Source organism: Pongo pygmaeus, chromosome 2 (assembly GCF_028885625.2).
Source record: "Pongo pygmaeus isolate AG05252 chromosome 2, NHGRI_mPonPyg2-v2.0_pri, whole genome shotgun sequence".
Classification (NCBI taxonomy): Eukaryota; Metazoa; Chordata; class Mammalia; order Primates; family Hominidae; genus Pongo; species Pongo pygmaeus.
This window is the reverse complement of record NC_085930.1, coordinates 116,617,049-116,633,353: the sequence shown is the minus strand read 5'-3', so window position 1 is coordinate 116,633,353 and position 16,305 is coordinate 116,617,049. Positions and strand designations below refer to the sequence as shown.

At 37.2% G+C, this 16,305-nt stretch overlaps 1 protein-coding gene across 21 annotated transcripts in view; it reads right to left on the bottom strand.

The window, feature by feature from the left end:
- LRRFIP2 (LRR binding FLII interacting protein 2) overlaps positions 1-16,305 on the bottom strand; it is a 127,748-nt gene that overhangs the window by 35,263 nt on the left and 76,180 nt on the right. For 7 of the 21 annotated variants that reach the window (XM_054481144.2, XM_054481148.2, XM_054481150.2 and 4 more), the window contains 4 exons: positions 14,686-14,775; positions 8,470-8,514; positions 6,653-6,769; positions 3,331-3,402 (listed from right to left, as the gene is read on the bottom strand). In XM_054481144.2, coding sequence (XP_054337119.1) covers positions 3,331-3,402; positions 6,653-6,769; positions 8,470-8,514; positions 14,686-14,775 — 324 coding nt within the window. The remainder of the gene's footprint in view (positions 1-3,330; positions 3,403-6,652; positions 6,770-8,469; positions 8,515-14,685; positions 14,776-16,305) is intronic. The other 14 variants (XM_054481147.2, XM_054481149.2, XM_054481152.2 and 11 more) reach the window with 3 other exon arrangements.

The following is a 16,305-nucleotide window of genomic DNA, read 5'->3' as shown; positions in this document are numbered from 1 at the left end:
TAAGCATTGATTATCTACGCCCATATACTTCTAGAACAAGCCTTCACAACCCTATGACCAAAACTGTCAACCAAATTGTGAGCTATCTGAATTCAGGGACATGATACCTTCATTGTTTTATTCTCAGTCACTTCATAAATCAGTCAATTTACAGCTGATGGCAAGACTTACCCCTACAGTCTATTAACTCTTGACAGTTCTTTCTGGGATTACTGAAGTTAAAGCTATTTCTCTCCTTATTCTTACTGTCCTTCTAAGAATTAAAGGCATGGGCAATATTTAAAAGAACATTGGCCAGGCTCACACCTGTAATCCCAGCACTTTGGGAGGCAGAGGTGGGAGGATTGCTCGAGCCCAGGAGTTGTAGACGAGCCTGAGCAACATGGTGAGACTGCATTTAAAAAAAACAAAAAGCGCAGGGGTCAAGCATGGTGGCTAATGTCTGTAATCCCAATGCTTTGAGAGGCCAAGGGGAAGAACTGCTTGAGCCCAGGAGTTCAAGACCATCCTGGGCAGCATAGCAAGACTCCATATCTATAAAAAATTAAAACATCAGCCAGGTGTGGTGGTGCACCCCTATAGTCCCAGCAGGCTTAGGCAGGAGGATCGCTTGAGTCCAGGAGTTCAAGGTGGCAATGAGCTACGACTGTGTCACTACACTCCAGCTTGGGTGACAGAGCAAGAGACCTTGTCTCTAAAAAAAGTTTTTAAATAAAAAAATAAAATTTTAATTTTAAAAAAAGTACCTAAGTAAAACATAAGATTTTCATTGGAGGTAAAAATAAATAATATAGATAAAGCAAAAGCCTTCCTTGACCATGCTCCCTCCAGAGGCACAAGCGCTACTGGTTTGGTAGATTATCTTTCAGGCCATTTCCTATTTGTTTACAGTATAAAATATATACCCTTGACTTCATATATATTTTTAATACAAATTATATACTCTACATTTTGTTCTATAGCTTGCCTTTTTTCAATACATCTTGGAAAGTTTTCAGTCACTATACATTTCCTATTGTTATTTATTGCTATAACTCTGTACTTAAATTTAATAAGGTATTAATTTTAATAGTTTTTAAAATGGGTTAATGGGTTTAGTCCTTTGACTTACAAAATCATTAATCTTTCATGAAACAGATCACCTAAATTTTACAATTAATATTTTACTGCATTTTCTGGGTAACAGTATACACTATATACTAGTACAGCAGGGGCAAATGCTGTATTAGTAATAATAAACTTTCCTGATAAAAGTATGGAGGGGAGAGTGGTTGAGAGCATCCCAAAGGCAAACATAACAACAGTAATGTCACAAGCAATGAGCCAACATCCTTTTTCAATAGGATACATCATACCACCATGCTTGGTCACCAATCAGACAATCTTTTCTTTATGGTTTTTTTTTCCACTTCAAGTGTCAAGGATAAATGTAATCTGAAGTCAAGTTCAATTATACTCTGGCATGAATTAGGAAAAGGGATCTCATCTGTTCAAATCTCAAATCTAATCTGTTCTTTTGTATTCTTCAAAGAATGCAATAAATGGTAGATCTAACATGAAAGGAAAAAACGTTTTAAATAAAATGCCAGTAAGAATGCCCCTGAATCACATGATTGCTTTCCTGATACACTGTTACACATGTGACTTTAATATAAGCATATTTATTTAATGTACCGATTTGTTTGATCCAAGATAATTTCAAAAGTCGTATCTCTAAAACCTTAAAAGAGAGATTAAATCCTGAAGATTACAGGAGTAAGATTAAATGAGAACATCAACTATTTCTGTAATTCTTCTGATATTTACTGACAAACTCATGCTGCCCTATCAGCAACTTGCAGGCTTCCCTCATGGGCACTTCCCATTGGACTTCTCACCTTTTTGGGTCCTGAGTCTTACTCTATTTCTCATGGACCATATCACTTGAATGAAGAGTTTGGCTGATAGTGGGGCTACTTCAAATCATGCCAGGGAAGATGACAAAACCCTTGCCCATGAAGTCCATGCTTTGTCCTTTGGATATATCCTGAGTCACCTTTCTAAATGTCTTGCTTTTTGCTTTTTTAGAGGTGTAATGTGTATTTTGCTTTTGTTTGTTTGTTTGTTTTGAGACAGAGTCTCGCTCTGTCACCCAGGCTGGAGTGAAATGGCACCATCTCAGCTCACTGCAACCTCCGCCTCCCAAGTTCAAGCAATTCTCCTGCCTCAGCCTCCCAAGTAGCTTGGATTACAGGCACCTGCCACCATGCCTGGTGAATTTTTTGTATTTTTGGTAGAGACAGGGTTTCACCATGTTGGCCAGGCTGGTCTCAAACTCCTGACCTCAGGTCATCCGCCCACCTCGGCCTCCCAAAGTGCTGGGATTACAGGCGTGAGCCACTGTGCCGCCCTGTAGTATGTATTTTGATTTCAAATCAGGACATACATGTGTTCAAATAAACTTCTGGTTTCTTCATAACAGGAGGCTTGAACTTCAGAATGAAATGTGAGGAAAAGAAGAGCATGATAACCAAATGCTATTTACAACCAAACTGTCTGCCTCACACATTTATATTGAAAAATGTCAGTGATCCTTTCTGGGAAAAGATAAAGACCATTTACATTTACCTCCAAATTCTTTAAGGCACTAGATCTGTGTCATCTTTTTTGACCTATAGGTTAAAAAAATCCAAGCCAAAAGAAAATATAGGCCTCATGCCTTCATGTTCCTTCCTCCAGGGGGGATATTTATAATAATGGTGTCTCAGTTGCTACTTCCTCCCACATTTAATACTGACTGAGTTTGGTAACAGAAATATGCAACACTTTTTCATTTAGCGTGGAAGAAATTTTGAGGTCCAATTCTCAATAAAAATATTCTTAGTATTATTTTAGGTGTTTGACCAATTTAATTTTGTATGGCTAAGACACAACAGATATACATGTATTTTACAAGGTTTTAAAACTGTAAAGGAGGCTGGGCGAGGTGGCTCACGCCTGTAATCCCAGCACTTTGGGAGGCCAAGGCAGGAGGATGGCTTGAGCCCAGGAATTCAAGACCAGCCTGGGCAACATAGTAAGATCCTGTCTCTACAAGAAAAATAAAAATGAAAAAAAAAAAAAAACTGTAAACGATATCTTGTGTGGAATATTCAAAAACTGTACTACACATTTAAACATAAGCAGAGATTGAAAGTTCACCATTCCTATGCACTGCAGGTTAAGCACATGCTTGAAAGACAAACACTGTTAGTAAAGCTATGTGCAGTTGGTTAACAGAACTTGCAAAGCCACCATTGCCAACACTTCTGCATACAGAGCATGCTTGGGCTGCAGAATGGGCCCTGATACCTTTAGTTCTTTAAGCCCCTGCATGTATCTCCCTTCTACATCCTGTATCTGGTCCTTAAGGTCATAGATATCCTGCAGGACATAGGAATGAACCACTGCATAAAACCATGCACAAACATATCTTAAATTGCAAAGGATTCAGATGAAATGTGACTCACTTTTGTATATTCCAGACTAAAAGCAGAGAAATCAAAGTACAAAAACATAACTCCCACTCCCAACCACTGAAAAGGGCAAATAGGTCAGGGGATAGTGGGACTAGGGGAAGGTCTAGAGTAATCAATCTAATGTTAAATATTTTCTTGGCATTAAATTCTGTTAATAACAGTGTAGCAAATGGGGACAGGGCTATATATGGAGGAAAAAGCTATATAAATTATAATATTTAAAATCATACAACTTTTAATATTTTATAAATCACTTAAAATTTTTTTAGCACAATGCTTCACCTAGAACTAGTAAAATATACAGTAAATTAAAAAGAGGTGGCAAATTTTAATGATTCATGCAAAAGTTTTAAAAAAATATAATAAATGAATATGAACAAAGTTTTCTTTCAATGACTTGGTTACTGGCCACAATTAACTTGAGAGAAAGGGAGTAAAGGGAGGGAAGTTAAACATTTTGAACAGAATGTCAAATGAGATATTCTATCCTGAGGATACCATTTAAATGATGAGAAAAGCACTTGCTCCAAATGTTACCATAATCCTTATAAGAAAAGTGAAACAGGTCAAATTTTAAATGGAAAATATTGTTTCCCTGTGCCTGACCTTGTTATACAAGGTCTATTCTGAATGCTCAATTTATGTCCGAAATAACTGCACAGGGCCCTAAATACAATTCTGCAATTACAAGCAGGATCAATTATTAAAGACTGATTATACACATTTTTGGTATTATATTTTCCCTTCCTCCTTCATTGCCTCTCCAGTAGGTTTGAATGTCTTTTACTCATCGATTCATTCAATACACATTTATGAAGGACCTATTTAGGAGGCAGATGGTAGGATACAAAAATAACACTTCCTTCGAGAAGGTCATTCTCTCAAGAAAAAACAAGCAACAAGTAGTATGACAAAAGCAAGCTAAGCCTAAGGCTGGAAGGCCTTGTCCTCATATCCTTTTGTCCCATTAGAATGCAGTAGCTAAAGGCAAGAGTTTATCTTATTCGACTTTCCACCCTGGCACTTATGTCTGGTACGCAGTAAGAGCTGGTAAGAGCTCAATTAATACTGACACCTTCAAACCAATGGCCATGCTGGCCTAGGTGCTCTCCTTCTCTGCCACTGTTGCAAGCCTCTCTATCCTCCCCTAACCCCCCAACCCATTTTCACAAGTAAGACTCCTTTTCCAACCCTACCGACAATTTTGTTTTTTTTTTTGAGATGGAGTCTCACACTGTTGCCCAGGCTGGAGTGCAGTGGCGTGATCTCGGCTCACTGCAACCTCTGCCTCCCGGGTTCAAGCAATTCTCCTGCCTCAGCCTCCCAAGTAGCTGTGATTACAGGTGGCTACCACCACGCCCAGCTAATTTTTTGTATTTTTAGTAGAGACGGGGTTTCACTATGTTGGCCAGGCTGGTCTCAAACTGCTGACCTCATGATCCACCTGCCTTGGCCTCCCAAAGTCCTGGGATTACATGGGTGACAAATTTTTTTTAAGGGTAGTCAAGTGAAGCAATGAAGGTGGAGAAGGAACAAATAAATCTGTAACTGCTTGTGATCAATTACGTGTAAACACTACTGCACTCAGACCAGCCCCTACCTACAATCTTAGTCACCACCTGTCCTCTACCTCCCCTCCAGTGAAGAGGGGACCTCCAGTCCAGGCAAGCTCATCCATCTGAGTCCTGGACTCTCCTCTCACCCACTCAGGCATTTTGATCTGTCAGTTACCCCTGTCTCCTTCCTCAACCTTCATCCTCTCTCTACTGGTTCAACCCAACCAAAGAAAATAATAATCACTCTCACCTTTAAAAGAAAGCTAAAAACATTTTCTTAAATTTCTCTCTCCCTACCAATTGCCCAACCAATTCCCAGTCTCTCGTATTCACTCCAGAGCAAGTGTCTCACATTTTCTCCCCTTGCAGTTTTGACTTGCTCACCTCATCCTCACTGTTGAACCACAGGGTTACTGAACTTCTGGCCTGCAATGCTTCCTCTGACTGTGATCAAAGTTATTTTTTAAGAATGCAAAGCAGATAGTATTGCTCTCCTATTTAATATCCCATAGTTGTCAGGGTAAAACTGAATTCCTTTCAGGCTAGCATACAAGATGCTTTGTGATTTGGCCCCTCACTACTTTTCCAGCCTTCTCTTACACGCTACTATTCTTCACTTCTCATGCCACCTTCTGGCAACTTTGCTATACAGGTAGCTTTCTGGGTTCTCTGAATGCACCTCTTTGAGAAAGCCTTCCCCCTTCAATTACTTTCCTTGGTTAATTTTTATTTTTCCTTCAAACTTTAGCTCAGAGTTTGTCTTTTCTGAAAAGCCTTTTGTTACCTCTTCTCCTAGTCCAATTTAAATGATGCTTTCTTGAATTACCTTAACAGCCCCATTCTTGCTACTACCATTGTATAACACCGTCTGGTTTTATTGGTTTGTATCAGTTTGTCTTCTCTATGAAAAAGGGAAATCCTGAAGGCCAGAACATATTTTGCCTCTTAAATCTCCAAGGCCAAGTGCTCAATAAATCTTGAATGAACAAATGTATGCAATTTCTCTCACTACCCCTTGCCTCACAAACAGCAGGTTCAGCAAATAAAATATATATTTTTAAAGTTCTCTTTTTCCAAGTAAAGGGGTTAATAAGGATGGAGACTTAATTAATGAGTCAAATAGCTTTTCATTACCTCAGGTATTTCTGTTACCCAAATATTATTACACTTCTATTACTATGAAAAACTGAGAGATAACTATATTCAGGCAGCTGAATACCACCAAGGCTCAAAAGACTAATAATTCCCACAATCTAGTTCTTTGTACACCCACATATTTTCCATTTAAAACATGGCCAGTTGTTTCTGAGAGAATTACTTTTACATACATTACAAAGTGGTTTTTTTTGGCATTTGTAAATTAGCAGAAATTCCAACACCATCAAATTTTCAGGAAAGAGGACAGAAAAAAGAACTATCTAATCTCCTTCCTTTCAAGCTCTGAAACACTTCAGTCACACTTTTGTACTGTACTTATTTTTTTAAAAATAAATCATATTCCTTCTTTCTACTAAGTCACATTAAAGGTTAAAAGTTCCAGTATATTACCAAGAAGTCAAAAAATTGCTTTTAAAAAGAAAACCAAAAACTTCAGTTTACCCGCAATTCACTTAATGAAGTGTCTGGATCTATTAAGCTGCTGGTGTCCCCACTTCCTCGTCTGGATGAGTTTCCACTTAGAGGGGTTGTTGCTGAGGCAGAATTTCGAGATGAAGGCTAGAAAGAGAAATATGACCCTTCTAAGTCTCATTTCTTTAAAAATATGTTTGCTGTGGAAACTAAAAACAGGGCAGGGTGGTTGAGGGAAGATGTGGGTTTCAGATGAAGAAGTTACCATGTGTAATCAATGGTCAATTTAGATTGGCTTTGCAGGTATCCAGGTATACAGAGAAGGGCCCAAGCATACTAAGCAAAATTTCATGACACAAATACCTTATCAAAATTTATAATTCATAATAACCAAAAAGAAAATCGTTTTTATGAGGGTTATTTTCTAAGTTTATCTTTGCTATCCTGTAAACAATACTGAAGTGAGCATATCAGATTAACTTAAAGCAGTTTTAGAATTTTATAACTGACATGCTAATCAGCACTTGCCCTTTTTAATTTCTGAACTGCTTATCAATCTCTTCTTTCTCTAATACTCTGTTGAGTTGATAAAGATGAAGATACTATTTGCAGCAGAGAGCAGCAACACTGGATATCACTATGAATGTAGACTGTTCTTCCCAAAATTCATTTAAACGTGAGATTATGCTATTGATTAATAAACTGCATGAATCTGTGCTGTCCAATATACTTGCGATTAGCCACATGCAGCTACTGAGCCCTTGAAATGTGGTTAGTCCAAATTGAGAGTTGCGTATAGGATACATACCAGATTTTGAAGGCCGTAGTGTAGAAAAAAGAATGAAATATATCTCATTAATTATTTTATTTTATTTTATTTTTTTTTTTTTGAGGTGGAGTCTCGCTGTTGCCCAGGCTGGAGTGCAGTGGCATGATCTTGGCTCACTGCAACCTCTACCTCCCGGGTTCAGGCAATTCTCCTGCCTCAGTCTCCCAGACTGAGGAGTAGCTGGGACAACAGGCACGCAAAAACATGACTGGCTAATTTTTTTTTGCATTTTTAGCAGAGACAGGGTTTTACCGTGTTGGTCAGGCTGGTCTTGAACTCCTGACCTCAAGTGATCCACCCGCCTTGGCCTCCCAAAGTGTTGGGATTACAGGCATGAGCTACCTAGTCTGGCCTAGTAATTTTATATTGGTTATATGTTGAAATAGTTTGGATATTTGGATTAAATAAATTACCTAAATTAATTTTACCTGCTTCTTTTTACTTTTTAAATGTGGCTACCAGAAAATTTAAACTTACATATAAGTTCGCATTTGTGGCTTGCATTACATTTCTACTGGACAGAGTTAATTTATCTTTCTTGGGTATAGCATAAAATTAATCTTGATAAATCATCTCCCTGACTTTCTAAAAATACTTTCAGAAGAAAGAGACTTTAATACAAAGCAAATTCTAGAAAGGAGTTATTTTACTTCAAGAAACAATTTATATATAAAAGGAAAAAATATCTCAGAGTTTGTCACCACCATTCCTAAAGAAACTTCATTTTCAGTGTTTACTAGCTTCTTCTCAGGATCAATTTCTAGAGGAATGAAAATCAAAAGAGCAGCCAAAAGCTAAAGAGGTGACATTCAAGGAAATAAAATGCAGTGCCTCTTCTCTTCCCAGGGCCTCACATGATTTAACTTCGAAGGAATTTTGGAGGGTCAAGGACAGGAAATAGATGAAGGGAGGAAGAGCAGCTACATCAGACCAATTGTTGTAAAATAAATAATGAACAAGTTACAGATAGCAAGTTTAATTGACCTTGGGAATTTCCCTTAGGAATTTACATACTCACTCTTGTATAATTTTCAGCATACTGTTTGTCAGATTTTTCATCCAACTAGAAAAGAACAAAGATAAAAATCAGGAAAGATCTTAGCAAGTTGACTTTTTTTAGGAGGAAAAAAGTGATCTTGAGTTTTCCAAGTTCAATGATGTTTGAAGCCTAAAAATAAACATATTAAAAATGAAATAAAAATTCCAGTATAACATAAGATAAAATGTCAGCAACTTTAATTTTTATCCCAAGGAAGACACTGAGTAAGCAATCTATGTTTACTCAAAAGTTTAGAACTTTTGGGTAAATTTTCTGTTTAAGGTATTTAAAACAAATTAAAGAAGGCTACATATAAAAAGTTTTAGCACTGCAAATGTTAATACAAAAAAAGCTTGTACATATCAAAAAGAAAAGTCTGATAAAACCAAAAGTGAAAAACCTTTATTTCTAAACATTATTAGGACACAGGACACATAGATAAAGACTAGTACACTCAGCCAAAAAAGTTCAGATTAGATTAAAGCATGTTAAATATGTCACCAAAATATTTTCCCCCACATCAAAGATTTTTTATTTTTTTCAGTAATATATGCACGTGACCAAAAAAAAAAAAAAAATCAAACAGCACAAAAGAGTATGAGTAGGGCTCTCTCCCTACCATGCCATACCCTGACCACCAGTCTCTAACAGCAACCAACCACAAAGTCTTTAAAAAATTCTAGTAAGTGTCCCATATATGTTCTACATCTTCTTTTTCCCCTTACCAAGTCTCAGAGATTTGAGAAAGTACTTCATCTTTCTTCATAGCATTTATCACTCCCTGACACTATGGTATTTATCCATTTATTTATCGTCTGCTCTCTTTCTATAATGTAAGCTCTATATCAGTATGTTCTTTTCCGTACTCCTAGTATCAAGAATAGTGTCTGGCATACAGAAGGGCTCAAAATTTGTTGGATGAATGAATAAATCATACCACATCTATACTAATAGACTTTCCTCATTTATTTTAAACAGCTTCATAGTAGCCTGTTATCTCAACTTGCCACAATTAAATTAACCTATCTTCTGTAGATAGGCCTTAAGGTTGTTTCAGATAGTATTTCAAGAAGGGAGGTACCTTAAAAGTCTAGTCCAAACCCTGAGTTTTATAGCTAAGGAAAAAGAAATTCAGAGGTGACAGATTTTGCTGAAGGTTGCAGAGCTGAATCCAACCCTTAGTTTTGTAAATTTTTAATTCAGTGTTCATATTGTTTACCTGAATATATATGCTATTCCAATTATCAAGAGAAAAAAGGCACATAGGGATGTAACTAAATGAAAATAACTCCAACTCCTACACAAACCTTCTAGGCCCAATCTAGAGAAGAGATCTGAAAACCTTTCTCAGTTAATTATTAAAACATGAAACATCACTTCTGGCTCTACTCAGATCATTTTACCCTAACTTCCACATATCTGAAAGTTTTTAGTGTCCTTTTTATTACCCACACTTATATTTATAAATATTCTTTATTATGATGATAGTATTACATCAGTAATATAAACACTATTTTTAGACATTTAACTCTTTGTTACTTCTTGGTGTAAAAACTCTGAAAAAGAAACTAATTTTAGTTCATTTTAATTTTTAAAACAACATATAAATGTTTCAAAGCAGGTAATGACAGCGATTGAAATGGTTTTTTTTTCTTACTATACTTCAAGTTCTAGGGTACATGTGTACAACGTGCAGGTTTGTTACATATGTATACATGTGCCACGTTGCTTTTTTTAATTTTTTTTTTTTTTTTTTGAGACAGGGTCTCACTCTGTCACCCAGGCCGGAGTGCAATGGTGCGATCTTGGCTCACTGCAACCTCTGCCTCCCAGGTTCAAGCTACTCTCCTTGCCTTAGCCTCCTAAGTAACTGGGATTACAGGCCGCCATCACGCCCGGCTAATTTTTTTTTGTATTTTTAGAAGAGATGGGGTTTCACCATGTTGGCCAGGCTGGTCTCGAACTCCTGACCTCAAGTGATCCGCCCACCTCAGCCTCCCAAAGTGCTGAGATTACAGGCATGAGCCACCATGCCTGGCCTGAAATTTGTTTTTAAATACTATATTGCCAATTATTGCCATAAAAAGGAATAATCCTTTTACACATCTATACTGCATTGCCCAATATTTAATGTATTATTATTCAAGATGAAAGAAATATTATATTTGAATAAACTGCCTTATCTTCCTGAGTATTTTCCAACTCTTTTCTGCTAATGTGTTAAAGAGAAAAGCACACAGCATTCAAAATTAAAAGTCTTCTAAGCTTATTTGAAATCCTTCTTCATACCCACTTCTCACAAAAATGACCTCCAAACTCATCCAGTTTTTAACAGACTGTCCCTGGAATAATCTTATATTTCAGAGGTTGCATCACTGAACTAATCCATCACAATGTTGACTCTATTGCTTTCACCATCTTCTGAGAGATCCCAATTGTCGGAACCCAAACTGATCATGCACCAAACCTCGGAGACTGTCAAGCCAGCAAAAATTACCCAAAGCAACCATGCCATAGTTCTCTTATTTTGGCTACAATAACTTGGCAAGTTCTCACTTCTTAGACTTGTACTATATTGTGTGCTGTCTTCCATTTAGACAAAAACCTAGCTGAAACTTGGTATTCTAAAAGCCCAATAGGATCCAACAGCCAAGAGTTCTACATGGTTGCAATGTAATAACAAGCTAATGTTCATAATGATGATCTAGAGTCTGCCAGATCCAAAAAAAAGTTTTTTAAACAGAATAAAATTTAATCATATTTAATATATTAAGGTGTAAAACTGTAGTTTAATAAAGTATTTACAGTGTAGTTTCTTCAATGCAGTCATTGGGTCTTGATCCTTTGTTAATTTCTAATTTATATATATACTAACTTGATAATGCTACTCAAAAATTGTTTGAAAAAATATCTGATTCCACAACCACAGAAGGGAAGACATCAATTGATTTTAACAATTTCCTAAAGCAAAACTGGCTAAGGATTCCATTTAGAAATGGTTTGATTATTAACAATCAGCAAAATTTCAGTTTTGCTTAAAACACATTTACATTTGTTTGCTTTATTGTAGCCTGACTTACAAAACAGAAATAAAGCCAATGTAGAAGAAAATAAGAGGCTAGAACCACCAAAAATATTATATAGGCTTGCAGAATCATGACCTGGCACCCTTTCTCAGCACCTCCTAGCTCAGAAGTTATAAACTATTAGTCTAAAAACATATTTAGTACACAATGAGGTAACCAGAAAATGTCTTTTAAAATTCTGAATTCATTGCCAGCATTTAAAAATCATAATATTTCATGTTGAAATATTTCCAGGTCACCTTTTTTTGAAAGTGGGAGGGGAGGGAGGTCTATCAACATCAAGTCCCCTTTGTATTCCTCTACAAGATGAGTTGGACTACAGCATACCCTTTAAAAGAAATACTACTAGAGAAAGTTATTTGCTCCAGAGAGAGGCCCAGAAAATACTGTAGGCTTTGCCAGGAGGCAAAATTAAGGATAAGGTACTGATATGTAACCATTTAAAAATATACAAATCACCTGTAATGCCAGCGCCTTGAGAGTCTGGGGCAGGAAGATCACTTGAGCCCAAGAGTTTGAGGCTGCAGTGAGCTATGATGGCTCCACTGCACTCCAGCCTGCAAGACAGACCGAGACCCTGTCTCTTTTAAAAAAAAATATGTATGTATATGTATATATATATGTATACACGTGTGTGTCTGTGTGTGTGTGGATACACAAATACATATAAATAAACCAGTAGCTTGCAGACTATAAAATAACAGGGGTTAGCCAGATTTGTAAATCCCTGCTCTAGAGAACTTTTTCCTTATGTTAAAGAGTTACAGTTAACTAGCAGGGGCAGGGGGAGATTTTTTAAACTGTCAGCATTTTCACTTATATGTAAGTACTAAAGTAAATCATCACAAAATAAATGTAAGGAAGACATAACTATTAATTCAGATATTATAAATTAAGAGGCTGACAGAATTCAGTTTTTAAGAGAACAGATGTAAACAGTAAGTTTATTTGTCCATACTTACGGGGGAAAAAGGGGATTACTAGGCAATTTAATATAAAGGGCAGTATTTCAGGGGAATGACTTGGAAACCAGTCTTCTAACTTTGTATGCAGAGAGTTATTGATTAGACCCACACCAATAAGATGATACTGTTGCACAGCCAGATTTGAGAACCAATGATCTGGAATGCTTAAGAACCACACATAAAATTATCTTCTAGAATTAAAATAGTTCAGAAATAGCTATTTAAATACGATCAGTGAAATGCTAATTATAAATAATTATTTCTTCATTTAAAACTACTGTCTAACATTTCTCTTAAGAAATTGTTGGCTGGGCGCAGTGGCTCACACATGTAATCTCAGCACTGGGAGGCTGAGGTGGGTGGAGCATGAGGTCAGGAGTTCAAGACCAGCCTGGCCAAGATGGTGAAACCCTGTCTCTACTAAAAATAAAAAAAATTAGCCAGGCGCGGTGGCAGGCGCATGTAATCCCAGCTACTCGGGAGGCTGAGGCAGGAGAATTACTTGAACTCGGAGGGCAGGGGTTGCAGTAAGCCAAGATCGCGCCACTGCACGCCAGCCTAGGCAACAGAGTGAGACTCCGTCTCAAAAAAAAAAAAAAAAAAAAAAAAAAGAGAAAGAAATGTTGGCCAGAAGTGATGGCTCATGCCTGTAATCCCAACACTTTGGGAGGCTGAGGCAGGTGGACTGACTGAGGTCAGGAATTCGAGACCAGCCTGGGCAAGACGGCGAAACCCTAGCTCTACAAAAAATATAAAAATTAGCTGGGCGTGATGACACACGCTTGTAGTCCCAGCTACTTGGGAGGTTGAGGTGGGAGGATCACTTGAGCCCAGGAGGTTGAAGCTGCAGTGAGCCGTGATCGCACTGCTGCACTCCGGCCTGTGCGACAGTCTCAACCCTGTCACCAAGAAAAAAAAGAAGAAGAAAGAAAAATGCCACCTCTCACCCCCTCCAAAGTGCTTGACAATCAGTACAATCAGTATAGCCTTGGTCCATGGGCAAAACAACACTAATGCCAGCAAGAGAGGAGAAGCGTCAGAGAGAAAATCAGACTGGTATTTTGAGATGAGCAGGTAGATCCTAAGTTGTTGGCTGGAGTTCATTCATTAAGACAAATGCCCCAAGGACAATCCTTTCCTAAATTCAGTTCCTGATGAATGTGGAAGCAATGGATAGGCACACTTCTTCAGAACAATGCCATAATCCAAATATTTAAAATATATTCAGATTGTTCCTGGTTAGTACAAATTAGTGACACTTTACTAAGCGGTGTATTTCATTATTCAATTTTCTAAGTCTACCTATCACTTTATAGATTCACTAAAGTCAAAAAGGAAAATAATTTTTTTAACCAATAAGGAATGTCTGAATAAGGGCTAGGTATTAGATAATACTAAGGAATTACTTATTTCATTAGTGATGATAATGATATAAGAGATCTGAAAAAATGTTCAGTTACAGATACATATTGAACTGTTTATTGGGAAATGACATAACATGGGATTTGCTTTAGAATAATTCAGGGAAAAAAGGAAGGCAGAGGGAAGAAATCAATGAAACAAAATTGGCAAAATATCGATAATTGTTGCAGATGCTAATGGGTTCTATGCGGAGATTTTTCCACAGAGGGGGAAAAAGTTTTTTTTTTAAAAAGGACATATTAATAAATACATTCCAAAACAGAGCAAATGTGTTTGATTTTAACATGTTCAAACAATTCTTTTTTTTTTTTTTTTGAGATGGAGTCTCACTCTGTTGCCCAGGATACAGTGCAGTGGTGTGGTCTCGGCTCACTGCAACCTCCACCTCCTAGGTTCAAGTGATTCTTCTGCCTCAGCCTCCAGAGTAGCTGGGATTACAGGTGTGCGCCCTCACACCCAGCTAATTTTTTTTGTATTTTTAATAGAGACAGAGTTTCACCACGTTGGCCAGGCTGGTCTCGAACTCCTGACCTCAGGTGATCTGCCTGCTTTGGTCTCTCAAAGTGCTGGGATTACAAGTGTGAGCCACCATGCCCGGCCCAAACAAATATTTCTTAAGACAATAAATCAAGTTCCCACTTTTATTATAAAATAGCTAACATATTAGCTGTTAGTCACAAGCCTGGGACAACATAACCAACCATCCCATGCAATACACTCACGCTGGACAAATCTGGGATACTGATGTCATCCACCTCGGAGACAACACTTCCCCTACGATTGGAGCGACTGAAATAATCAGCGGCAGATACCTTTCAGTCAGAAAAAAAAATGAGATGCTTTAAAGGTTAAGAAAAAAGAAAGAAAAAAATAAGAACATTGGCCAATTAGGGAAAGGTTTTTTAAAATTTTGATGGGTGATAAAGTACCAAGAAATAAAATGAGGAAACTGCTGCAATTAACCTACTCAAAAAAATAAAAAAGAAAAGGGGTTCCTAAATGAAATCACAGCTCTACCATCAGCTTTTTTACTCATCTTAACTAGAGTCCTATGCTACAGAGAACATTTACTTCCTGAAGACCAGCAAATCTCTCACGTTTAAGATATTCATCACCCTGAACAGAGGCATTTCTAGGTCAGTATCTACCTCTACTATAATTCTCAAAATTTATAATTCATTATAGCTATCAACTCTGTTAAGAATATATATGCTGAATGCAGAATTATTTGCAGGGTGTTTACTGCACCTTTTCTCAGTTTACACAGTTCCCCTTTTTTTATATTCCCAAAGACCAGGAAATATAAGACAAAATAATGAAGGAAATCAACTATACCGGCCTCTTTTTAGTTCCCCAAACACACCAGTTCTCCCTCACCTTAGGCCTTGGCACTGGCCTAGAACGCTCCCCTCCCAGCAATTCAAGCAACTGGCTCCTCACATTTCAGGTCTCAGCTCAAAGGTCAGTTTCTCAGAGAAGCATCTCTAATCAACCCATCCAAAGGGTCACCCACACACATACCGACCCCTCCAGGTTCCCTATCACATTATCTGTTCTCTTCACAGTCCCTGACATTTCTTTCTTTTTGTTTCTTTACTAGCTTATTTTCTATCTCTTTCACGAGGATATAAACTCCATAAGGTCAGAAATCTAGTCTGACTGGCTTAAAATAGTATTCCTAGCACTTAACACAGGGCTTTGAATATAACAGGTACTCCACAAACATTTATTTAATTTTAAAATAAGTGATTTTTTTTTTTTACCTCATTCATCATCTGTTCCTTACTTCAGCTGACTGTTTGCCTTGCTTTAAAATACTTCTCAAGGAAGGGAATTCAGAAGCCCATTCACAGAGATAAAACAGGCTTACAAGTATGAAGTTTTGCTAATGACTGATACAATCAAGCAATGGTATTTTTATTCACAATAATAATAATAATGACTTGCATTTATAGATACTAATATTTATTGGCACCTATTTGAGAATTTTGATAGGTATTTTCTATATAGTATTCCATTTAATCCATATATTAAACCTACCTACAAAGATAGTATTAACATCCCCAATGTACAAATAAAGACATGCCATTTACACACTAACAGGTAGCAGAAGTGGATACAAGCCCAAGCATCATTATTTAAAGTCCCTGCCCTTTCCACTCCACTGCGTTCCAAGGTGTTTTTAGGTGTTGTAGCATATTATTTCTCCTTCAGTTGTGAACGTGAGCATTAGTTGGTTTGCTAAGGAACTACAACTGCTTTAATTAAATAAATGAGTGTATGGTAACAAATCTCTCCAACATTTAATGTTCCCCTTCTCTATGAAAACTCGGGTTTATAAT